Below are 27,080 nucleotides of genomic sequence, written 5' to 3' on the forward strand. Positions count from 1 at the left end.
CAGCTTCATTAATCTCTATAGCACAGGAAATTCACTTAAGGACTGTTCAGACAGGATACAAAAAAAAAAGAAAAGGTAATAATTGATATTCTAATCATGTTAAAAGCCCAACATGATTTAAAAATGCAAATCAGGGGCATATAAGGAATAACTGAATGATAAGTCTGTTAAAACATGCAGCTTTACATATTAGGACAGCAACAACTAAAATGTACAGGCCACTGCTGTAATTAAGAAAATAAAGGCTATTATTCACATGAGTATTTAATGACTAGAGTAGAGGCATCTTTTTTTTTCTGCCAAAAACCATAATCTGTGTAGGATTAGATTATACTGTCAAGGGGAACTATAAAAGAACTACTGCTGCAATCACAAAGACTGTTCTGTGCCCACAATATTCTCATACTGAACATCCGTTTAACACACTCAGTAAGGTTTGCCTTTACAGTATACAGTATATATTTATAATCCCACTATCGGATGTCACCCGGATGAGTCTGTAGTCTCTGGCTTGCTCATTAGGGATTTAAATCTACACCCAGATTTCGGTAAAGCTGCTTATGGCAATGTCTATTGTGAATTTAACTACACCAAACAGACAAAAACAACACAAAACCATTTTTCTAATGAAGCAGATTTTTACTGCAGTGAATTCTGACTCTCGACTAAACACTGGAAGAGTTATGATCTCTTTTGACACCTTGTATAAATGATCCTATCCAGACTTGAAATCTGAGCAGGAGCCACCAGTACCTGCGATCATGTCGTCAACGGAGCTCATCTTCTGCAGCACCTGCTGTATGAGGCCCACCTCGGTGCAGGTTTGCAGGTTGCGCACGCTCTTGCGCAAGATGGCCGTGAACATGCTCCAAATCTCAGCCTGGCACGTCACTTCGCAGTGTTCCAGGAGCTCCACCATGCACGTGATGCTCTCCGCGTCCTGGATGATGAAGTTCATCTCCAGGTCAAACTCACCACCGACAAGCTGAGGGGGGAAAAAAAAAGGTGATGAGAAAACAAGCATGGGTTTAGGAGGCAAGAGAGGAGATTGTTAGAGAACTGCAAACAGAAAGAAATTTAAAAGAACTGAAATAATAAACAGAGTGATGGACAGAAGAAAAGGCTGAGGGGTAATTATTGAAAAAGCTGTGAAAACAGATGCAAAAAAAAAAAAAGGCCTGACAAACTCGGCTATTTGAGTGGTTTATTTAAGGGCTGAGGGCAAAGAACTGGGATAATGACATATAAAGTTCCTGTCTGAGGTAGCGCCATGGAGGAAAAGCATACCCACAAATCAGAGGCATGGCTCTGCAGCACACAGTAATCACTCTAGTAGCTCAACAGCCATGAAATTGGCTGGTTCTATTGCAAAGCCCTGCACCTTGGGGTAAACAAGGTAGATGCAAGAAACAAGAACTCGATTCTCCATAAATGATATCGCGGCGAGAAAAAAATCTGCACAAAGCTGAGCCAAGCTTGACTACCTCGGGTTCCGTGCTTTTCATATTGTGTTCAAAGTGTCTCCATTAATCACTGATAAATCATTACAACTTCTGCCAGTACAGACAGAGATAATGAAATGTTTTGCATGTTAAAGTGCTGTCCAATTAACATATCAGTAATGCAAGCTGCTGACTGGCACATGGCCTTGGGTTGTTACTGAACTCTTATTTTAGCCATGTATAAGCTCAGGATGCTCGTCAGAATAACAACGCATTCAGAGTGGAAGATGTCATGAATGACCTCCGACTTACAGAAAACATTAAATAACCTTTCAGAACAGTTAGACCTTGCCTTAGTCTAGAAATGTCAAACTCATTTTAGATAACGGGCCATATTACACTTATCAAGCATCCAAATCAGTTCAGCGGACCAAAAACACTCCAACAACTCCTCTTATACGGGTTCACTTAACGACATTTATCTGAAATGTACATTCTTAATGCACAAACTGAACATATATCAAGAACAAAACACAAGTACACACTGAAATTTATTGAGAAAAAAAACACACCTAATTTTCCCAATTAAAACTTTCCACGTTTCATTTTGGTGTTACAACCTGAAAGTGAAATGGACTTCATGGATTATCTGTCACATAGCCTCTCGAATGAGCAATTATTTATCACAAACACATTTTGTCAGGAGCTGAGTTTATGGCCCTGAGTTTATTGCTCTATTTTAGCTGCTACAGGAATAACAGAGACTAGCTCTTTTTTGTTTTTCAAAACTTTAATTCTATTATGGTCCACTAGGTGGGTTTCATTTAATTTAATTCTCAATTCATTTGGTGGGACAGATTAGGTCTGTGGGCCAAAAATTTGACACCCCTGCCTTAGTCGAAATGTTGCTGCAGTGTGATAGGGTGTGGGTGTGGGTGTGTGTGTGTGGTATGCAGAAGCGCATAACTCCACGTCCTAACACTCAAGCCACAAAGTTCACTGTAAGGCAGGCCAAGGATAACCACTCCAATAGATTACTACTGCACCATTAGCCCTCAGTGGCCATTAGTGAATGGATGATTAATTGTTAGATGCTTAGCAGTCAATAACAAACACTCTAAAAAGAAACTGAATATTAATGTGAGCCTCGTGAAACACATTAGATGTTGATAAATACAGCAGTGTGTGCCATCATGAAGATTTCATGCATGGCAGAATGATCTTAAGAATGTGCATAAATACACTCAGAAAGCTTCAAATACAGCTAATGCTGAATAAAACATAACCTCAGACTATTGCAACCCCATATAAATGTAAATACACACTATTCATTCTGAAGAGTCAATAGCACATCACACAGAGAGGGAGAGGGAGAAGGATCATAGCAAGCTTCTTTACCTCCTACACACACCGCACGCTTTAGATAGCACACGCATAAAGATATGGCATGGTAATGTTCTTTTTAAAAAAATCATCATATTTCTGTGATTGCACATTACACACCACTCAGGAACTTTTAAGTGGTACCAGATTTCATTATGAGCTTGTGTGAAGCAGAAACCAGCAAACAGAATCTCTTTTGGTGTGAATCAACATTCCTGGACCTGTGGGGTTTAGTGCACGTCTAGTCAAACACGACTGATTCAGCTTAGTTCAAGGGCTCGCTAATGAGCTGATGACCTGATTCAGGTTTGATAAAGGGTTGTTTGCATTCTTTAGCTAAGGCTGCTGTAAATCTGCACTGCATCTATTTATATCCCCTCAGCATCGCGGTTCTCATAGCAGGGTCTGTGAAGCATAAGCCAAGAGGTCTGTCATTTTTTTTTAAACTGTGGAAATCACTAGCCATTGCAATCTGTTGATGAATAGTTCAGCAATAGAATGCTCTATGACTACAATAATAGCCAGATTATCAAGTAATTTTTATTTTATTCAATATTCATTGAACATATCATATTCATTTGAAACATACAGCCAGTTAGTACATAGTGAAATGAAACAACGTTCCTCCAGGACCAAGGTGCTACATAAGACAAACACAGAACAACTACAAGGGACTACATACATTTATACATAAAGTGCACAAGTGCAAACATGCGCAGACAGCACAAGACAGTACAATGACTACTGAGACAGACAATGGGCACAGTAAGTCCAAAAAGTCCAAAAAGGAGTCTAATAACTGAATAGTTGGATTATGTTCATTAAAAATAAATCTGTGTTGAGGTGCTCCATGGAACTTATTTTACAGTTAAAAGGCTGATAAACAGATGGATGGATAGATAGATAGATAGATAGATAGATAGATAGATAGATAGATAGATCACTCCCATGGCATTTCATCTATAAAAGAGTTTCCTAGCAGAGTGCATTTACAGTCTATGCCAAAGACACAACACCTGCTCCAGCAGTCGCTGTATAACTCACTCAGCCAGCCAGCCGGCCTCCACAAATAATTAGCCACATCCCAGGCAGACCAGCTAGTCTGTTTTTAGAAATGAGCTAATTAATCTTCAAATGAGCCAGACAACAGAGTCCAATAAACAAGCGGAGGGGAATCTGATTTGCTCGGGCATCCAGGCTGAAAAACAAAGACGAGCAAGTGGGGCAAACTTAAAAGTGGTATTACTCCTGAGATAGTAAGATAAATGCAATGTAACTCCCTGCTTAGTCGATACGTTATCCCATTTCTCTGCTGCATTGCTTTAAAGTGGCTTTGTCACCTCTGAAACTCAAACGCTGAGCTTGGCTTTTAAACGGTCACTGATCATTCTCTCCAAACAAGAGGAACGGTCCTGCTCTCTACCGCATCAGATGGAAACGACGGGGGAAGGTGCAGGGCCATCACAGGGACATCGATCCTTAAGAACGTGGAATTCATTAGCTGAAATTAGGCCAAAGTCTTACAGTGTTTAGGCACCGCGGAGGAATTAATTTCCCACCCTACTTTCCTTTAAGACTTCCAGTAAGAGTGCACAGAACATCTCCTGTGCAGTGCTAATATTTAGACATCTTTATTTCTGTTAGTATACTCTGTGTATTTGAGAGAAGTCTTTAAAGAAGACCGGGCCATTTCAAAGCCGTTTGTCATTTCCTCTGACACCTCAGAGTAGGCGACAGTGGATGGTGAGGGGTTTGCTCTGCTCCAAGGCAGAAATATAACCTCCCTTCAGTGTTTAATGTGATGTTGCCAGGCAACCGTCTATCGTACAAGCTATAAGACGCCATGAACGTTCGCGAATAAAGCGACAAAAAAACGGCGACAGAAAAACTAGTCAGAAACAAGTGAGGAATCGGGCAAAGTGACAGCATTTAAAATTGCATATGGCTCGGAATACCTGTACACGTAGCAACAATGCTGACTGGAACAGATCCTGTCTGCGACTATAGCTTATCGTCACAGGGACACGGATAAAGGTTCTGTGTAGCACCACATTGCTAGGAAGCCAAGAATGATGCAAAGGAGGGGCAATCTGAGAAAGTGACTAAGAGAGAGAAAAATCTATGGACAATCTGAGCAGAATTTAGAACAGCCAGACAAGAATAAAGTCCCCACACTTGTTGTTTTTTAGGTTTTTTTTTTTCTTCTCTGTTCAAATCAATGTTCACAGCATTAAACCATACAGACACATGAGCATGCGGTTTGTTTTTGTCCAAGTGGAATCACCCAGCAGACTAGAGACCGCAGATGAGCGCCTTCTTTCCTCTCGAACCCACCCAACACTTTCTCCATTAATTCTTCGATATTTGTTATCATACAGGATGACTAAAAAATTGTTCTACAGACATCAGTACGCAACACACATTCAGTCCATACACAGTGGATCCTCTTCTACACCTTAACACAGATACACAACATTAACGCAGTCTTCAACATATCCAACATCGTTAAACTCCAAGTCAATTCAAATGGATCAGGCTTTAAACAGTACACACTGCCGCAAAGCGGTTTTACACAAATCAAGATGATGCAGCCAGAGGATACAGTGACAAGGGGAAAATATATATAAAAAGATTATAAATCATTACAGTGTGTTGAAAGAATGTTCGGTATGAGTGTACTTTGAATAAGAGTCTTGGGATAAGCACAGATAATGGAGTAGCGGGGACGTAATGAATATTTCCAGGGTTAAATGGGATGTATTTACAGCACATTTAAAAAGCAGACTTATTCAACATTCTCTTACTTTAAGAAGCTGGTAGTCAGATGGGTTTTACAGTTAAAACAGTAAATGTACAGCCATGAAAAAGCGCATGCCAATGATGTAACCAGTCAATCTCTCTAAACTTCACTGACTTCTATCAGAACATGTACATGTCCCAGGGCTTTCTTAATCAAAACAATTTGTGTCACTTGTTGAACAAGGGAGGGGGCAATTAAAGACAATTAAGGATTCGAGAGCTGATGAGTCCCCAGGGAGTGCTGGTTTTCCCCAGATGTTTTTCATTTTTTTTCTTTTTGCACTGAATACGGCACAGGACTACGACTCCCATCAGTCACTGCGCATCACATGATCACGACACTCAAGTCACACGACTGTTTGCACCTGATTCATGTTTTAATGTTGAATGAGCACTAGTATTTAAGTCACGTCTTGTACAGAACTCAGTGTCTAGCTTTTTTTGTCTTTCGTCGTCATTGCTATTGGTGTAGCATGTTACCACGTCGTTACTCCTCGTTTGGTTTCATGGTCATTATGTTTCGTGTGTTTTCACTTGCATCCGCCTCCATTTCCGTTCCATGACACTCATAGTCTCCATTAACTGATTAACTGATTTCTTTTAGTCCTTTTGTTTTGTTTCCTCTCACTTACACTACTACACTACTTACACTACTACAAGAAAGCTATCATTTAGAAAGCTGTCATTATATTCTACATTCTCAAGGTTCTTCATATTCATTATTCGCTGCCAGTTCTTCACAAGTGTACTTATGTAAATACTGATGTAAATCTGGTTAAATCTACAACTGTGTTCCATACCTGCACTACTACATTTCATTTAACTTATTATATTTTAGATTTTATATTTTGTATGTGTACGTGTTGTATCTTGCTACTGACCATTCCGCTGCAACACAAGAATTTCCCTCATGGGATCAATAAAGTCTATCTATCTATCTATCTATCTATCTATCTACATGTTTGTATTTAATACGGAAACCAATAAAATCTGAAAAGGAGCAAATCAAATCTCATAAAACTTTTGACAACTGAAGTACAGATTATAAAGCACGTTATAAATGATGGAAAAGTCCTGGTCCTGTTCTAGAGCGAAATTCTTGGTTGACTTCTACAGATATGCCATACGATATACTCTGAAAACTATATTTCTGCAGCTGACTGCTTTGCTTCTACTGGTGTATACTCTTAACATACTCTGTAGAGCATAAATGTTGTGTGTAAGTGGTTTGTGCGACCTCTCTTTGACCCCATACACAAACACAACCTGCTTGTGGTTAACATCATGTCAGGTGGTATTATATTCAAGCGTACTGTTGCAAATATTCCCTGACTTCAGACACATCCTCAGTGAACATCGCTTAAAATAGGCCAAAAAAACCCTTCTTTGCCGATGCTATTGGAACTTCCTGATTTCAGCCAGACGTATTTTTAGCACAGATAAAAAGATGATTGTTTATATAAAGTGTATAAGACATCAAACTTAATATAAACCAGGCCAGACTGGATGTCTCTGGTCAGTTAGTGCACTGAGATCAGGTAGACATTTTATAAAAGACGTTTAAAGCTTTTTTTCAAACTGCAGATTTACTGTGCGTGTAAGAAAGATGGCAATAATAATAACACTACGCACAACAGATGACATTTAGAATAATCATCACATCATGTGTACAGACATGTTTCCATCACCATTTTTAAAAGTGACTCTTTTATTAAGTTTAATTCAGACATCCATATACAACTGAATATATTTCAATACATTGAATTTAGACTAAGAGTACTGATGTACTGCTCTCGAGATCACTGAGATAACTGAGAGAAGTACGTGCTGTATGAACTTGTACTTAAAACTGAACGTCCACAGTAACTGTTCTACTTCAAGCCTTAAAGATTTCACCTCCAGGGACAAACCGAAGAACACTTTTGAGCTAGAGGACAGGAGCTTTTCCCCGTACAAGCGTGTAGTAGCAGATTTCCTTCACTGAAGCCCAAGCCCAAGCGGCAAGCCTGTTGTGTGTATGGTGATTATCGTGCTGTTGTGGATATGGACAGATATAATTTGTAGAGCAGATGCATTCCATCATTTCCATCTATATGTATGTCGTGTCCTAATGGGCTGCTACAGTGATCACCACACACGGCTTGCCATGACAGTGTTTTTACATGCGCCGAATCCATTTGCTCAATAATTATGGCCTTTAATTCTGTCACACTGCACAACTCTCTTTCTCACACACACACACACACACATACACACACACACTTTCAGTGTGAGAGGTTATCTCACTACCAACACAAGCAGTCCAAAACCAGTGATTTGCTTCAAAGACATGTAATAAAACTGTAAAAATTGATTCAGACGACATGAGCTAATGTTCCTCCTGCTGGAAATTTAAAAACGGATGCACAATATACCAGTATTAAATTAATTCTAGATTAATATTTCTCAACCCTGGTACCTCCACCCTGCACATTTTGGTGTTTTCCCATCTCCTACTCACCCGATTTGACTCATCAGCTGAGTAACACGCCTGAACTAGGTTGAACTGGGTGAGTTAGAGGAGGGAAATGTGCGAGAGAGATTGAGCAGCACTGCTCTAGAACATCGCTCGAGCATGAGGACTGAGCAATGCAGTGCAATGGTTGAGTTCTAAAAGCAGAAATGCCAGTTCTTGACTTATTCAGTTAGGACACTACTTTAAATGAGACTGATATGATGACTGTGTGAACTGCCAGCTGCTCTGTCTCTCCCCTCTCTGCAGCCATTTGCTTTGAAGGTCAAGGACTGCAGAGGTACATGACTAACCATCTGCTTTCCTGCTATTTACTTCCACAAGGCTAGACTGACTGATTTCCATATCCATGAATCGAGTTTTTTTCCCACTTACTGATGGAAGCAGTCCATGCAAATTATGGAACATATGATGATGTTTACTATTCACACCCTTTTAGGCATTTAAATTTTGAAGTGCAGTAAAAATAGAGACTATTACCATAATCATAATTTTAGAGCGTGTCTCAGTTTAACAATGTTCACAGCCTTAACCACACTTAACAATGCAACACGAATCCCTCATTTCCAATCAAGTCCATGCTGTTCGACCAAAGGCTTTGATGAACAGCATAATTAGAGGTAAAACTGAAATTGGGAGACGAGCCAGAGGTATAGAGCAAACCTGTTCTAGTGCACCGCTGAGCATCTAATTATGCAACTGCAAGACTATCCATTCAAGGCCAGTGCCAAAGGGAGGGAAGCAGCTGGCATGAGCTCCACCAACACTGGCTTCATGTTCAGTTTTTACAGTGAGCTCCAGAACACTACAACCTCCTCAGACAGTCAGCACGAGGGCTAAAACTTTCCTCCTCAAAGCCCATGCGTTCTGGAGCTTTCTATTACAGGCATGACCTGAAATAAAATTTATGATCCAAGACATTAACAGATATTTTATATTTCTATATCCTAAAAACAGAGACAATTCAGACAGTTTGTAGTTTGATAGGCATATGGACAGTAAACACACTCCCAATGGCCTTGACAATAAACCAGTAGTCCCTTTGACACAAATAATGAAAAGCTACGCAACCCCTCAGTGCATCCGCTCATCCAGAAAATTAGTTAATAGATCCTTTTCACACTTCCGGATTCTGCACAACGGGAGTCATAATAGCAAGATGAACCTGTAACTACTGTAACATTTTTTATCTCATTACATATTTCAAGTCAAAACTTTCAATAGCAAAAAGTCAGCAAAAAAAATCCAATGAACTTTTTCATCTTTTTGCATTTTTTCAACTCCATGGGATTTTATTATACACATATGATAAACATTTAGCATACATAATTGTAAACAACAAGATTTAAAATTAGTAAAAGGGTTCATCTGAAATAAACAAATAAATGAAAATATGTCACTTTACTGACTGAAGTGTTCACTTTGTTGTGGTAGATTGTTGATTATTGAAGGACGATTTCATTTTCATTAGGTATAGTACAGGCTTGTAGTTTATATGTACACACACACACACACACACACACACACACATATATATATATATATATATATATATATTAGGGCTGGGCATGTTAAAGAGTTATTATCGTGTTAACGCATTAATTAATTAACGCAGACAATTATTTTATCATGCATTGAAGTAGTAATTTATAAAACTGTTATTTCGAAAGTCCGTTGCTCACTGGCTCTGAATACACATACAGACAAACGATGGGGCACAAGAGGGGTGGGATGTTGATCAGTACTGGCTTGGGATGGGCGTCATCACGCATCTCAACCAATGAGAGCATTTGGGGTGGGCCTAAGACTGCTGAAGCGTGCACATGAACCAGGAAAACTGGAACAGAAACATGGAGAAAGGTACCGAACTTTTACATGGACATTTTCAGTTTAAATCTCTTCCGTGACATGTTCAGAACATGTTCATTTATAAATGTTAACTTGCTGTTGCTCTGAACGTGTTATAATGTTATGATCGGGGCTCTGGGCTCTGAGCATAACTTGTTTTTCTATAACAAACTAGACTAAACGTTAATGCCCTGGCAGTGGCACATAGCTTTGGTTTTATATTTAATTTGATTACATTAATGTTCAAGTTGAGATTTACAAGAAATATTTTAAATTAAATTTTTTAACTGCTACTGTGTAAAGGGAATACTGCTGTAAAAAGCACCTTATCTGTTTAAAGTGTTTGCAAACCAAATGTTATTGCACTTTTGTTCATACAGCAGTACTTTTAAAATAAAAGTGCACAATACTACTTTTGAATTCATTATTTAATTTTACACTTAACAATTCGATTAATCGCGAATGCTCAGATAAACCAAAAAAAAGTGGAAAAATGGGATCTCAGTGATTCTGATCACGGCATGATTGCTGGTGACAGATGGGCTGGTTTGAGTATTTCTATAATTGATGATCTCCTGGGACTTTTATGCACAACAGTCTCTAGAGTTTACTGGGAATGGTTCAATAAAGAAAAAACATCCACTGAGCAGCAGTTCTGAGGATGGAAACACCTTGCTGATGAGAGCGATCAGTGGAGAATGGCCAGACTGGTTTGAGCTGCCAAAAAGGCTACAGTAACTCAGATAACCACTCTGTACAATTGTAGTGAGCAGAAAAGCATTTCGGAATGCACAATATATCAAACCTTGAGGCGAATGGGCTACAACAGCAGAAGACCATGTCGGGTTCCACTTCTGTCAGCCAAGAACAGAAAGCTGAGGCTGCAGTGGGCACAGACTCACCAAAACTGGACAGCTGAAGACTGAAAAATGCAGCCTGGTCTGATGAATCTCTATTTCTGCTGAGGCGCACAGACGGTAGGGTCAGAATTTGGCATCAACAGCATGAATTCATGGACTCAACCTGCCTTGTGTCAACAGTCCAGGCTGGTGGAGGTGGTGTAATGGTGTGGGGAATGTTTTCTTGGCACACTTTGGGCCTGTTAATACCAGTCAGTCATCTCTTGAATGCCTCAGCCTGTTTGAGTATTGTCAGTGACCATGTGCATTCCTTCAAGGCCACAATTTATCCATCTTCTAACGGCTACTTCCAGCAGGATAATGCACCATGTCACAAAGCAAAAGTCGTCTCAAACTGGTTTCATGAACATGACAATGAGTTCAGTGTTCTTCAGTGGCCTTCCCAGTCACCAGAATCTCATCTGAATCTCAAAGGAATGTTTCCAAAATCTTGTGGAATCCATGCCACTGTTTTTAGAGCAAAGGAAGGTCCTACCTGGTATTATTATGGTGTTCCTAATAAAGTGTTCGGTGGGGTGTGTGTGTGTGTATGTGTGTATTTATATACACACACACACACACACACACACACACACACACACACACACACACACACACTTCCCTCCAAAAGTTTTGGAACAGCAATTTTGCTATATGGGTTTAGGATCAAAAGATGACTATAGATCAGAATTTAGTTATGTATTATTAGATATTAGATTAGACGGTTACCTTGCTTACTCAGTTACATTAGAAAACCAGAACGTTTTCAAGAAAGTTCCACAGAGCGCCTGGTTCAGGAGTCAAATAAAGTTCTGTTCTGCAAAGAGCTATTTGTTATAATTTATGAATGAAAATGACTTCTTTTTTCCAGCAGCCCTGTTTTTCAGTGTTTTTCAGTGTTTTCCCGTGTTTCTAGGGCATGGTGGTAGGCTTGACATTAAAAATAAAAACACAAAAACCCTTCCAGTACAGACCACGCCCACTTTAAATCCGAATATAAATATATACTCCGTAGTATTGCAAAGTTTCATGTTTTGAGTGCCAGTTTTATCTAGTCATATTGGGCGAGAATTCACGAGCCATGCCTCAATGTCAAGCAAATAGCAGAAGCAGGCTGCATTTCCTGGCCATTACATCATGTAGCGCTGTCCTGTTATGCAAAATCCTGTAAAAGCCACAGAGAAATGCAGCATTTATTTCAGAGAGTTTCAATTACATGAGCAAATTACAATGTTTTGCATAAAACTGTAAGTTTGGCTATAGTCAGTACGTATTTTCCTTTGACACACATCACTGTTTTTTTTCTCAACTGCTTCCAGTCGTATAGGCCTACTCTTTCTCCAACTCATATTTCACCCCTTTTTTTCAATTGCTCGCACTTCAGATCTTTTAAGGATTGCTGTGGTTTGACCATCTGTCGTACAAGGCTTCGTTTCTCTCCTCTTACAGTTTGGTGACCTGAATGTTCTCACTATTTCTCTCTCTTCTATTTCTCAGATAAAGCCAAGAGTGTGTCTTCCAACTGTAATGGCAACACACCAGGTTGGCCTCTTTCCTCTCCGTCTCTCTCCGCGGGTGGCAATCTATCAAATCAGCCAGGTTAGGAGAAGTGCCAAACAATCTCTGCTGCGCTCATTGGGCCTGACCTCATCCTCAAGATGACCCAGAAATTTAGAACAGAGACCAAGACTTTGCAAAGGCTACTGTCTCACATAGCACGAAATGGCACGAGCTTGGCTTTCTCTCGAAAGCGCCGTGGAGAATTGGCTCAGCAAGCGAGGACCACTTCAGAGGCAGCTGAGGTTACCAAGCAAGGTGATTTTAATGAGCTCTAAATCTGAAACGCTAATAAACCACCAGAAAGGAGCCGAATAAAAAAAACCACAGTGTAAACCAGGAATTTCATGCTGGGAGCACAACTATGTGTTGCGTGACAGATTTAATAATAAACTTATTCTCCTGTAGCTTCAGCTGTAGGACAGCAAGTCACACTCCTCTACAGTAACCTTGGTTTATAAAGAGAATAGCTTGTATACATGAACAACAGTAAACATGACCTTCCTTTTGTCCTTACAAAGGAGCATATTTTCCTGCCCCATCACTTACGTGCTGCATCTTCATCTGAGCTGATGTGTGTGCAAATGAGCAGAACTCTAGCATCATTGCTCATTTTAATGACACTGAGCTGAGGTCAGAGGTGAGAGGACACTAGAGCACGGCTGGTCAGCCATTAGCCGCCATTAGCCTGTGGAGTGGGAAAAGGTGCACTGAAGTACCGCATCATTAATCGGAACCTTCAAAGGGGCCTGGAACGATCTGTAGCAACGGAGAGCTAATTGTGTATTCAGCTACCTGGGATAATTTACACCCATTGTGCAGCAAGAGCCGAATCGAGACACGAGATCAGAGATTAAGCACTTAATGCGAGCTGAAAGGAGCTTTTCATAGACAAAAAGGAGGAGGTGAGAGAGCTGAAGGAGAGATGGTAATTAACGGGTGACCACAATCTTGAAATGAAAAAAAAAAAAAAATGACAGAGTGCAAACAGCATAGAAAATATTTACTGAGAGAAAGTACATTACAACCCTCTAATCCCTGCCCATGCTGTGCTCACGAACTGATCTTCAGTCCAGAAGCTTCCTCTTATTATGTCCATGTTTTCGTTACAGGCCCTCTTCTGAACAAACGGCGAAATAAATTAGCCATCCATTTACATGCTGAAATAAGGCTGGGGAGAAGCAGAAGTAGAGCTGTAGAGCTGTAGAGCTGTAGAGCTGCAGACTTGCTGACAGCTTTCCTCTCCACATTCATCACTCTCTGGCTCACAGCTTGAGAGGAACATGCAGTACGGCGGAATCTATCGGTGTGAGGGGTATTAAAGGTCACGACTCCAACATTCGAATAAGAATGGCTGCTAGAGAGATGAAAAGAGCTGCCTAGAAGGATGGGTTTGTGGAGAACGTCTGGAATTCATGAGCCAAATTTAAGGTTGTATTACAGTGGATGGAAAATCCTCCTCCTGGGTTCTTCATGTCTTGCGCAGGTGGAATGCACCTGATTCAGCTCCTGAAGGTCATGGCTATTACTGGAGCTGGAGGAGATGTACTAGAGGAAGGTATAGACAAGTATAGACAAAAACATGCACGGTATGGAGTCCTCAGCACTGGAACAAGTGGGTAACGATCAACAACTCAACCAGCTTTCAAACCGTTTTTTTTTTTATTTAAAGGTTATATTAAGACATAGTGATAATACAGGGATGGAAAAGTGTAGTAATATTAACAAACAGACCAACACTAGAATATTCCATAAACCCACCACGTGTATTTAACTTCCTATCCACAGACAAAACTATCATTTTCTATAAGAGCAGCTCTGCTAGTTTTGGCTGCAAAGCGAATCACATGTTTATATTAACACACCCATTCTAATGTTAGCATTTCTATAGCAACAGCTTACACAGGGATTTGTATAATGTGTGTAAGAGAGATCCCGAGTGGTGCAAAGTAAACTGTTCATCATTTTGTCGGGACATCCAGCCATGACTGGGAGTCACAGGAGTAAAATCAGCCATGCCTCGGGGTGGGATGGCATTACTGACTGTCCCCTGTCAATCAGAGCAACACCAGCCAATCACAGGAGTCTGTGAGCTTACGTATGCAGAACAGGGAAGAAATCGTTTTCCCTTTAGTAGGTTAAGCTGCCCTGTGATGCAGCATAGATAGACAGATAGACAGATAGATAGATAGATAGATAGATAGATAGATAGATTCGCAGATTACAGCAGCAAGAAGTATGCAAGCGAGAAGTATTCAAGAAGAAATTTAAAAAAAAAATCATTCAGTAAAAATATATATGAAATATAGAAGTATGAAATATTATACAAGTGAGAGAAACATAGAGTCTGGTGAGGCAACAATTGTTTATAGCCGTTATTCCATAAGTGAAAACAGGAACTAATTGGTTTCGCAGACCTTCCACAACATTAAAAGTAATTAGAAACAGATAAAACACATGACATGACATTCTTTAATAAATAAGAAATTGTTAATGCGCGCATAATGCTGTGATATAAGAGGAATAAAACACTTTGGCACGTGCAGTTTTCAGAAAATCATCACACCACAATGTTGGTGAATATTTTCCTATAACAGCATGCCCAGTCATATTTTATTCCGTACAAATAATACTATTATAATATAGTGTAATACAGTAGTAACATAATATAGCACAGCACAAAAGCACGGCTAACATATACAGTACTACTGCCATTTTAATGAATGAGCTTATTCTAATTACTATAGCAACTTTTAGGATTTTCTTTGCTATTTAAAAATTCAAGAACAGCAGCCTAAGCTTTTTTTTTGTAAACAAGCCATGCAAAATTCTTGTGAAACTCCACACAAGAAAAGGTATGAATGCTAACCTCGCCACTAACCCTAACCTTCATGATGCTCCATACGAAGGGCAAGTGCCAACATAGTATAAGTATGAATCTAGTGAAACCTTTTTATGATTTTAGTTTTGGTTTGTATCAGATTTTTATTTCACTTTTCACGTTCCAAATGACTTGGACTCATGCGGCCCCCTAGTGGCCTTGGGCCTCTGTGCTCCACACACATAAGCCGAATACAACTATGCAGGCATGATCAGATCAGATCGGATCAGACAGGAGGATTAGAGAGAGGGGAGAGAGTACTCGGACTTAACTCAAGCTAAAGGGATTGGAGGACAGATGTGGATCAACATACTTGCTGTACACAAACATCACTTGCTCAGAGGTATTGCCGTAACTAGTCATGAGAAAACAGGAGGTCTGGACCTTGGTAGTTTCCAGAGGTTTTTTTTTTTTTTTTTTAAACCTCCCATGTAGCATCTCCAGCTGTCAACTTTAGTATTGGGAACAGAGGAATCTTTATAATATGGTGGCAGAATGTAGCCTATGTGGAAAAACTTGTACTGATCAGTAATGATCAGTTCTCAGCTGATCTCAGAGCCACTGAAGAGGACGTTTAAGGTTCGCCCATAGACGTAATCGCCAGTCCTGTTCAGCTACCAGACTTCTTGTTGAGAGGTATGCTAGCAAGGTTTAATAGGCTAACATCTGACATTTGACTGTCAGCACAGGCAAGAACATGTGATGTGTCATGTAATGTAATTCAGAAATCTACAGGTAACGTGTCTACAACATGCTTTATCCCCCAAAAAATGAAATGATCTAAATGTTTATGATCAGCTTATGGAAGAATGGATGTAGTACGCGCGTGTGATATATTAGCTATGGCACATTTCTGTAACGTGGACCTCTCTAACATTGTGATCCTGCTGAGACGAGGAGAGAGTGTGAGTACATCGCTGTGCTGTCCATCATGACCCACGGCATGTTGTGTATAATGGGGACAGATATTTTAAAGACATTATAAATGAAATGAAGTGGGAGGACTTGGTTTAGAGACTACATTATTGCTGTCTAAGTGAAGTATTGCTGTGTAAGTAAAATATAAGCTAGTATAAACCACGAAAAATCATATTGTGGTTCATTTTAACACAAGCTTGACTATGAAATGTCAGGACAGGGTGAGAGACGCTGGGGGCTGGAAGAGACATATGGCTCTCCCTTTCTTTACCTTAGTGTGTGAAATATGTGGATGACAGGAGGTCGATCACTGCTCAAGATGCCAGCTCTCCTGGCGATTCTCCATGTGTGATTGTGTGTGTGTTCCTTCACGCTTTCCAGTCAGACCCCTTCCCCACTCTATGTCACCGCAATGTCACCTCGCGGGACGCCAACCATTTCGAGCAGCGCTCTCTGAACTGCACTCCAGCTTTCTCTCTCAGCCCTTAATACCTCAACCTAAATCTAATTGTCATCACACACTAGCAGTCACATGTCAGGAACAAACCCAGCAGCCAATCTCTCACTGTCACTCAGGCATACACACGTGCCCACACATTCTCGCTCTCTCTCTCTCAAACATACACACACATGCACATCAATGAAGCAAGCAGAAAGGGCCTTTTGTTATCTCAGCTGAAGTTTTCTGGATCCATTGTGATGGCCATCTGCTCATTCGGTCCCACAAACCCCCCGGGGGGAAACGCAGTCCAGTGGTCCTGCTGTTTCTGTTGGGCTTCCGCTTGCCACTCTAGTCAATCAACATGTCACTATCCATCATCATCAGGAGAGACAGGGAAGGGAATACAGAGTGAGCTTTTGCCACGAAAGAACAACCATTTATCAAATAACCCATGTAAATAAATGAATAAAAAAAACACACACATACATATATACACTAGGGCTGCACGATTTTGAGGAAAAATGAGATAACTTGTTAAATAATGCGATATGCAGTACGATAATGCTACAAGAGTTCTTCTGAGGAAAAAAAGCACTCTCTGCTATCTGCATCACTCTAAAATTTGACTTTTCATCACTTTTCAGTATTAAAATCATCCCGTTATCGCAAGCCCTTGGGATGTGCATATCGGATATTTACATTTGCGATATTTTGATCATTTCGATATACTGTGCAGGCCTAACACACACCTATAAATTATTGACATCACAACCCTGAAGCATATTTGAATCTCTTGAAATGATTCTCTTTAAATGATTTAAATGAATCTTTAAAGGACTCAATTATTTTGGTGCAATTCTAATTATTCTAAAAATACACTGAAAACACAAATGCAAGTGGTGGAACTATTCACAGGGCAATAAATCATACGGATTTTGTTCAAAACAAGCATACACTTCACTGAACATTATTATAATAGATTATAGTTAAATCTAACATTCCAAATGAATCGAGTTGAATGGCCATTATATAAATGACCACATCAATGCATCTTTGCACCAGAGTATTTTTCACACCCCTGATATTTTATTAGCGGTGTGTAATTCTGTCTAAAACTTCTCGGCTTTTACAAGATGAGCTGTACAGCTATCTATTAGTGGTCAGTTTTATGCTAGTCAGCACTGCCATAAAACCCTCTGAAGGTTAATTAGATTTGGACAGTACAGTCTCACCCCTGGCTCTGGTCCCTGTCTATTTCCTGTAGAAAAGCCTTGGAAGAAGCAGCAGCAGCAGCATACAAAGCTTAAACACATCCACAGTACACAATGGTTCTGCTGAAGCTGCTGTGTCAACACTTCTCAGCTGAAAACAGTGAATACGCCTCTCTGATCAGTGCATACTGCAGTAATGTATTAGCAAGGGACAGGAGTGGCACAGAAAAGCGGGGAGGAAGAGAGAGAAAACTGCGAGCTGGAGAGAAACAGCAAGATGATGAGGAACAGAATAGAGGAGTAAGAGGATAAGAGACTTAGAGAAACGAGGAATTCCCAGCTCCCCAGGAGAAAGTTGTGGGTGAGCATGTTTCAATTTGATGAAGGTTATGGTGAAAACTAAAAGCCTAACACACCCACTAACAAAGCCACTGGCGGCCTGGGTACAAGCTCCAATCCAGTGGATTAGACCCAGTGTGAAACTCACATAAGCAATGAAAAAACATGAGATGCCTGAGGCACAACACACCTGCTAATAAACGCAGCAACACTCCATTTCGAGCACTAAAATCAATGTTACATCACAATATAGTGTGGGATTTTATTACAAGCTTCTCAACAATGTACAGCCTACCACCATTAACCCAGGGAACTTCTTTCTGAGTATTACTGTGGGAAAAACCCACACTATAAAGAAATGGACAAAATAAATCTACTAGGAACTAAGTGATTGGACATCAGGAAAGTTATTGGTCGAGGGCACACACACAGTGAAAGTTTGGGTGTTAGGCATGTGATATTATTGCAATCTTTTACCTGACACACACACACACACACACGCAGTAGGTACAGTATTATTGGCCATTCTTGTTTTTATCGGTGTGTAACTGGTGTGATTTGCCTGGCTTTATTTGCTCAACGCACTGTATGCTATGATATCGACACTGTGATACAAAAATTATATATATTATGATTTAAATGTTGAATACAACTTTTCTTACAACTGCACTGTTTTATTGGCATCAAAACAAAATACACTATATGGCCAAATGTATGTAGACACCTGACCATGACAGCAATATCTGGTTCTTCCCCAGACTATTGCCACAAAGTTGGAAGCATAGAATGGCTTTGTATGCTGTAGCATTGTGATTTCCCTTCACTAGAACTAAGCGGCCCAAACCTGGTAAAGCATGAAAATGCCCCTGTGCATCATGATACATACACTGTTATGACAGTCTTTCATCATGCTCCTTGTGTTTGTCTGGATGCTTGTGTTTCCTTTCTTTCTCTCACAACAGTGCCCGGTGTGTCATCACTGGTTACACTCTGGCTCCCTTTCCGGGGCATCAGAGCAGAGCAGACCAGACCAGACCAGACCAGACTAGGCTAAGCCAGACCAGACCAGACTAGGCTAAGCCAGACCAGACCAGACTAGGCTAAGCCAGACCAGACCAGACTAGGCTAAGCCAGACCAGGCTAAGCCAGACCAGACCAGACCAGGCTAAGCCAGACCAGACTAGACTAAGCCAGACCAGACCAGACCAGGCTAAGCCAGACCAGACCAGTCCAGGCTAAGCCAGACCAGACCAGACCAGGCTAAGCCAGACCAGACTAGACTAAGCCAGACCAGACCAGACCAGGCTAAGCCAGACCAGACCAGTCCAGGCTAAGCCAGACCAGACCAGACCAGGCTAAGCCAGACCAGACAAAACTGACCCTCCTCACTTTGAGTTGACATTTAGTACAGTAGCTTTAATCTCTTGCAGTATTGTTGAAGTACTAACTATTTTGTGGGGTTTTTTTTTGTTATCTTCCCATATACTTACCACTAAACTGATGAAAAGTTGCATCTTGAAGTGAGAACACAACTACTCCAATAAAACTACACTGATACTTTAGTAAGTACTCCATGTTTGGGTCTGGCAGAAGGAGTAAAGCGTCATATAGCACACCATCCCATAATAAACAATCAGCACACTCTCACCCACACGAGCTTTCTACTCTCACTTGTCCAAGAGATAAATGCTTTTATACCAGTGTGGCTAGATGTTACATTTTCAAGTTATCTTAGTTCAGGCTATTTCATTTTTAAAACAATGCACCATATGTTTTGCTTAACTGGCAGAATTATGACCAACCAGCCTATTTAGCAGTATCATACATCCTATCTTGCTTACTTTTTGTTTATATTCGTTTACACACAATCCCTAGCTTCTCAGCTTTACAAATGAAGTTAGTTCTGAAAACTGAGCAAGTAAGTTACATGTGCTGCCTGGACAGTGTTACATTTGCAATAACAAAACATGATCTAGTTAAACTTAACTACGTGAATGATATACAGCAGGCTATGAACACGAAAACACTGTCAGAACTTTTCCTTGGTGTTGGTACCATCAAGGGGACATATTTTGTACCTTTAGTATGCATATTTTACCTGAAAACCTTGAAATATAATTTAAGGTACATACAAGACCTTAAAGACCACTACTCTAAAAGCTAATTAAAGGTACATGACATGCACTTTCCTAGGTAAAAGATACATATTAAAAGTACAGAACAAGAAAAAGTACAGGCTGGTACGTTTATTTTAGAGAGTACATGACTGTTAATGAAAACAAAGGCAAAGAAAATGTTAGCTACCCAGTTAAAGGTATTGTATAGAACAGTCTGAGCATCTGCTTCTGAGCATCTGTTTTTCAAGCTTTAATAAAACTCTCATGCTTAAAATGCCTTGATTGAGATGGTTACAATAACATTGCATTCACAATCTGGCCAAATTAAGGTGCTGTAAGAGATCAGTCTGAATGTTATCTATTAGCTGCCACACAAATGGTGCGGAGTATATTGAAATGCCCACTATAATAATATCCTGCGTGTAATATCATGAGATATCATATAACCAATTATCCACACACACCTACGCTAATTAAATTACGGATTCAAACGATTAAAAACCAATTAGGAACCTTCAACAAATAAAACTCATTTAGAGTAACTGTAATGAAATATCACTCAAAAAAAAAAAAAAATCACGAGAAGAGAGAAAAATCATGAATCAAAGTCAACACTGTGGAAGAAAATGACAATTGGACTGAAATGCTCAGTGAGAAGAAAGAAAGTGGAAGAGAGAGCATTACAGAGTGAGAGATGGAGAAAGAGAGAGAAAAAAAAAGAGAAAGACAGAGGGATATCTACCCACATATCCCTCTTATCTTCAGCCAGCAGGGTGTACATCAGCCCCAACCAGGCATGGTTCTGCAAATGTACAGCATCCGTCACTGTCTCCACACCCGCCGTGTGTGTGTGTGTGTGTGTGTGTGTGTGTGTGTGTGTGTGCGCGCGTGTGCATCATGTACATCAAGCAAGGAAAAGGCATTGAGGATTAATGTTGGACCTGCACATCCCCACACTATCTAATAACTGTGTGTGTGTGTGTGTGTGTGTGTGTGTGTGTGTGTGAGATCTCCTTTTATTAGTGCCAAAAAATGCAACCACGCTTCTTCACTATCTGGTGCAGCCTAACCCTCATGCTATACACTCATATGTTAAGTAATATCTACTGGATATTAATAAATATGCATAAGTAATTAGTGAATAGAATAAAATATTTTGTACCCCTCACATTACACAATTTCCTGCAGCATTATCGAACTTCTCCTCTTCATTTAGTCTTTTGCAATGGTCAGATATTGACAGAATACAAATACAAATAGACTAAGAGAAAACACATTACAAAAAAAAAAAAGATATTAACAATACTGCATTTGTGAAAACAACCAAAAATCTACAGCAGTGAAACATGACATTACAATGCAGTGTAATGTGGCAATATCACAGCATTAGCCACAACAAAAAACATGCTTCAGGTCACTAGGGGCAAACATTTTCATAACAGAAGGAGAAAAAAAAAAAAAAATGCATGAAGAATTCAGAATTAGCTTCTGGAATTCGCCGGGCTTTGTCGTGAAATGGTTATTTTGCTTAGTGTGAGTAGTCTTTGCTAAGATAAGGTTTAGACTCTGTAGTGATTTTTGCATAGAGACTCTCCCACAGGACACTAAACATTCACGGTTTTATTTATGTGGATTCCATGTGTGTGTGTGTGTGTGTTTTAGTTATTTATTCACGCTTAGCTATAGCTGCAGACTAAAAGTGTGCATCAGGTCGCAGGAGGTTTTTACTCTCATTCCAGTACAAGGCTCGCAGGGCAAAGAAAGACCACAGTGATTAACATGAGTATGTACTGGCCATGGCATGGTGTTAACACAATGCTTTGTAGTGGTCATTCTTTGTCTTCAGGATCTGCTTCATCCTGGTCAGTGTTTCAGTGGTTTAAATTACTTTTGTGAAAAAGAAAAACCCAACTAAGATCAACCTTTCTGCAGGAGTGGGTGGGATTAGTCAAAATTTCTGTTAGAGTGCGTAGGACTGGTCAGACTTCCTGCAAGAGTGGGTGGAAGTGGGATTTAAAAAACTGTCCTGTGCGCACCTCTAGTGCATGTAACAGGCTTAGCCAAACCAAGTAATATAACGTTAATGTCGTGTCAGTGAATGTTTACAGTGCTGTACTTTTCTGACGGTTTAAATCTTCCATTTTTGGCAATGTTGTGTTCTGCTTAATGTGGTCACCGAGGTTGCCAGATCTTTCTGACAAAACTTTAAAAGCCACCAAGTAATCAGGCCAATTCCAAAATTAAAACTATTCCCATTCCTAACCCTATACACACACACTCCAAAAGTATAGCAATAATTACCAAACGCATATATTTATATACACGATATCTAAAGTAACAACATACATTTTTCTTAATTGTGTAAATAGATTCCCTAAATAGATCTTTCTCCAATGTCCTAAAATAGTCTCGTACAGCTGTGAGAATATGTAGACCACTTCACTGACAGGAGATTATGGAGATTAGATGGGCAGGTATGAGAGAAAACCAGCTTGTGTGGCTGCTAATGCAAGCCGAGAGGTTTAGGATGGTGTCCGTGGATATTAATTTGTGTTTATGATGATCTTGGGGTTAAGTTGGTACACATATACCTGTGACAGCAGTTCAAACATTAGTCTAAACACGTAGTAAAACCACAGATCTGGAAAGTCTGTTGTGTTGGAACTCTCTTGGCCATCACACTACACACACAGGTTAACATTACTTAAGTGGATGGCGGTGTGCGTTTCCTCACGCAAACAAGTGGTTTTCAGATGGCACACAAGGCTCTCGCATGAGCAGGAGGTTGTGTAAGGCTGCTTTGTGAAAGTATTCATTGTTAAAAGTGCTATATAAATAAAACGCTAATGTCAAATCCTGCATTCTGTTGTCTGTAGGGTGACATGCGTAGTCATCTTAACCCATTAGATCATAAAGCATGGCTCGGTGGCCACTGACTCACGTCCTCTGGACGGAGTGATGCTTATGCCCCCCCCCCCCTTCTCTTCACCTCATTGAGCTCTGGCAGCGGAAAAACACGCACTTGGATCTATTTAGGGACACAATTAAACATGTAATTGCTTGTTACTGTGCGGCAGTTGGGGAGGACAGAAGAGCTGCTGAAGGTCGTTGTGTGCGCACTATTTATGTGAGCACACAAGGCAAGCACACACACACACTTAACAAATTACCAGATTTCTGCTCTAACACACTGTCAATGTTTTTTCTCACTCCTTTTCTCCCTTCTGGCATTAACCATACAAGCACAATTTAGCTTGGTGCTGTCTAGTATTGAGCTTCTTCCCTGCAAGGCCACCGTTCTAACATTACTTCAACCATACCACCCTGAGGAAGAAATCGTGCTTTTCTCAGAAATTTAATCATGTATGCACAAACATTTTGTTCACACAAACACTCTCTCATTCCTTTTACAGCTGTCTTAACAGCCTTGTGCAAAAAGTATATTAAAAAGAAAAGAAGATGCAGTATGATAGCAATCATGTGTTATTAAGTATCATTACTTCCACCACAATCAAACTGAGTGGGTAAAAAGGTGCTGCCTTCCAACTGTACAACTCATTTGTGTCATTGTGTCACTCTGCATCCTGGAGACGTCTGAGTGAATGACACAAATGAGTTTTTGAGAAATATTTTTGTTCAAAAATCTTTCCATTGTGCTGCGTATGCCAGTGCAGGAGCTGGGACAACAGTTAAAGAAGTTACATTGGTTACATTTAAAAAAAAAAAAAAAAAAAAAAAGAAAGAAAGAAAGATTGCCAAAATATAAATGAGAATTTGTGCATTTCATCAGCTACTTTTGTACAAACAAGCAAAAACTTGCAACAAGATAAAGTTCGCACTGGGTCAATCACAGGTGCCTCAAGAAGCCAGTTATCCGGGTTTCACATAAACAATGTTAGACATGTAACTAGCATTCAAGGGGCCAAAACCCACACACATGGGTGACTTAGCTGAGGATGCCAAATATCTTTGTCTGTTTGGGACAGCAGATCTGCTCAGGAAGCAAGCAGTCAGGGTGTTAAGACCACCAGTGAAAGCAGTAGTGGAAAACAAAGTCTCGCCAGCCAGGTCACCACTAGGAGCACCACTCTGTGGTCTAGTTGCTGAAATTTGTGTAATGAGGAGTAGATTCAGTGACAGAGGAGGAGGAAAAGTATATAGGAAATGTTGAAGCCAGTCATGCTCAGTGCATTCTGTCTCCATGGGCCACAGTCGTACAGCCCTAGCAGATATGCAACACTGTCAACGGACACACTGATGTGATGGAGTCGATGCCCAGTGGAAGATGTTTTCAGCTGTAAAATCCAGTGACCAGTCCCTTTTTTACATATGTTTGAGGTCTTTGGGTGTAACTCTCCCTGCCTTCTTCCCTGCAGATGTAATACTTTAGGGTTCTGGAAACTGGAGCCTTGTTGCTCTGACCCTCATAGTGCTGTATGCATGGCCATGCCGGATCTGTGATTCTGAAAGTTGTACTCTCTTGTCCAGGGTTACTTTCACAGCAGGCCCAAAGGGCGACCTCAGCGCAAAGTGCAGATTACGTGGGCATGGTTTGCACAAGTCTGCTAACCACACCAAATGCCATGCATAAACCAGGTTGACGAACATTTGCCCCATGTCCTGGTCTATGTGTCCCACTGCTAGGAATGAGCTTTCATTCAGCTCCCTTACAGAAGGATCAACTTCAGTAGATTGGACTGATTGCTCCAGGGCTAACAGTAAGACAACAGACTATTGTCACTTCATACCACACATGATGCAGCGTTGTTAGTTCTTCCCAGAATCTCAGTAGTTCGTCTGCACCACTCAGCACTTGGCAGCACGTATCTGGACATAGTGCTTCATGTGGTCAGACTACTAGTAATGCGTTACAGGCATCAGTGGCAGGGATGAGGTCCAGCCCGACCTGCTGGCGATCCATCATATTAGCTAGAAGCGCACCACAGGGTTTGGCGCAGACGAGCTTTCTGTCCAAATCCCCCTTTAAATCTCTCTATATAATTCCTGCACTCACAATCTGCCAAGTGCATAACTCCATATGGTGGTCTGATGTGTGAGAGTACAGAGGAAAAAAAAGGGGGAAATGCTTTGCACATTTCCAGCATTCAGGCTTAATGCTTACAAATTAATTTAGCATAAAAACAGCCAAGCAGTAATAGTAGTGAGTGCTTTAGCTACAATATCACACTGCAATACTTTTTCTCAGTACACAATATGCATCACAATAGTCGGGTTTGCAGACAGGGTGACAGAAAACCACTAGTGCCACATTCAAAAACCTGCTGATTGAATTCAACAATCATTTTTATTTAAGGTGTAGAAAAATAAATGATTTAACATGAAATATTTTCAGTACAAAAATATATTTTAATATCCAATCAGCTACTTATTAGCTTGCAACAATTACATTTTATGGCTAGTAATCACCACAAAAATGAACTCAAATACCATAACAGCACATCTTCAATGCTGCAGCACCTGAAAAGGCGACATCCAGGTTTCACAGATCTGCCACCAGACACAGCACAGTGAATTCACCACTAGATAGATTTGAATCATTTTGAATAATCTTGAATAATGAATAACTTGCACACCCGTTTTAAGAACAAGCCTGAAAATGATGTGTATGATATGTATGATGTGTGTGATGTGTATGATATATTCGCATTACATTATGAAAGAGTTTTTCACCACTTAAACTCCTGTCAGAGCGCACAATTTAACAGAAAGTAGATAGAAATGCTAATGATCTCTGACCACATGTGAAGTAAACATGTGAATACATCAATATTACTGTTTCATAATAAGGTCATAACTCCCGCTTTGAGCTGCATGTTTCCATGGTTACTCATCACGCAAAACAAGGAATTATAATCACTGTAGCATTTCTATCGTAAAACAGTGGTCAAATATCAAATATTGAGTGATTGAGTGACCTTTCGAATTATATATAGTTTGATGATTATATTACAGTCCTTCATGGGAACTGTGAATTATTGTGAAAATCAGAACTCACACTAATTCAATTATACAGAGTCAAAGAATTCTGTGTTCCATCACATTGCCACACTGTTATTATGTATTTTAAGTCCTTTTAAAGGTTTTTTTAGGTTTTTTTTCCTCCAATCAAGTTTTTTTTTTTGAAAAGCTAAGCATGATATGTTATTGTTCACTTGTCTATTCTTATTGTGAATTTTAAAAATCCGATTACTCGATTAATCGTCAAAATAATGGTCAGATTACGTGATTACCAATCTAATCCATAGCGACAGCCCTAGTAATCAGTAATTATGGCAAGCAGCCAGCGAAGGCTTCAAGGACTTTTGAAGGTGAGCCGGCATGTGGCGGTAACGCAGGAGACATCCGGATGAGAGAGTCGCAGCTGTTTCTGTGTAAGTATTAAAAACGAGGTGAGGAGAAAGTGTAGCTGTTATTAAGACTAGCGTGTGCTTTCATAGAAATGTGGGAAATCAAGGTGACTGGACTAGTGTTATAGTCTTGATGTCTCACCATCAACAGAACTGATGACAGCTCTCATATGAATGGCAATATGAGAGCATCACAATATGTATCACGATATAGGTTTATAAAAATATACATAATATTTATTTATTTATTTTAAAAATTTACACGGAAAGAGACAAAGAATAGAATTTTAAACATTAAGTACCGAATTTTAACATTACATCTGCTCCTGTGATGTGACATAGTTTAATACAATACTGATATTAT

At 40.0% G+C, this 27,080-nt stretch overlaps 1 protein-coding gene across 11 annotated transcripts in view; it reads right to left on the reverse strand.

Moving 5' to 3' along the window:
* Positions 1-27,080, reverse strand: part of nbeaa (neurobeachin a) — a 157,352-nt gene that overhangs the window by 87,462 nt on the left and 42,810 nt on the right. For all 11 annotated transcript variants that reach the window (XM_026941772.3, XM_026941764.3, XM_026941767.3 and 8 more), the window contains exon 2: positions 754-985. In XM_026941772.3, the coding sequence (XP_026797573.3) occupies positions 754-985 (232 nt within the window). The remainder of the gene's footprint in view (positions 1-753; positions 986-27,080) is intronic.

Source organism: Pangasianodon hypophthalmus, chromosome 17 (assembly GCF_027358585.1).
Source record: "Pangasianodon hypophthalmus isolate fPanHyp1 chromosome 17, fPanHyp1.pri, whole genome shotgun sequence".
NCBI lineage: Eukaryota > Metazoa > Chordata > Actinopteri > Siluriformes > Pangasiidae > Pangasianodon > Pangasianodon hypophthalmus.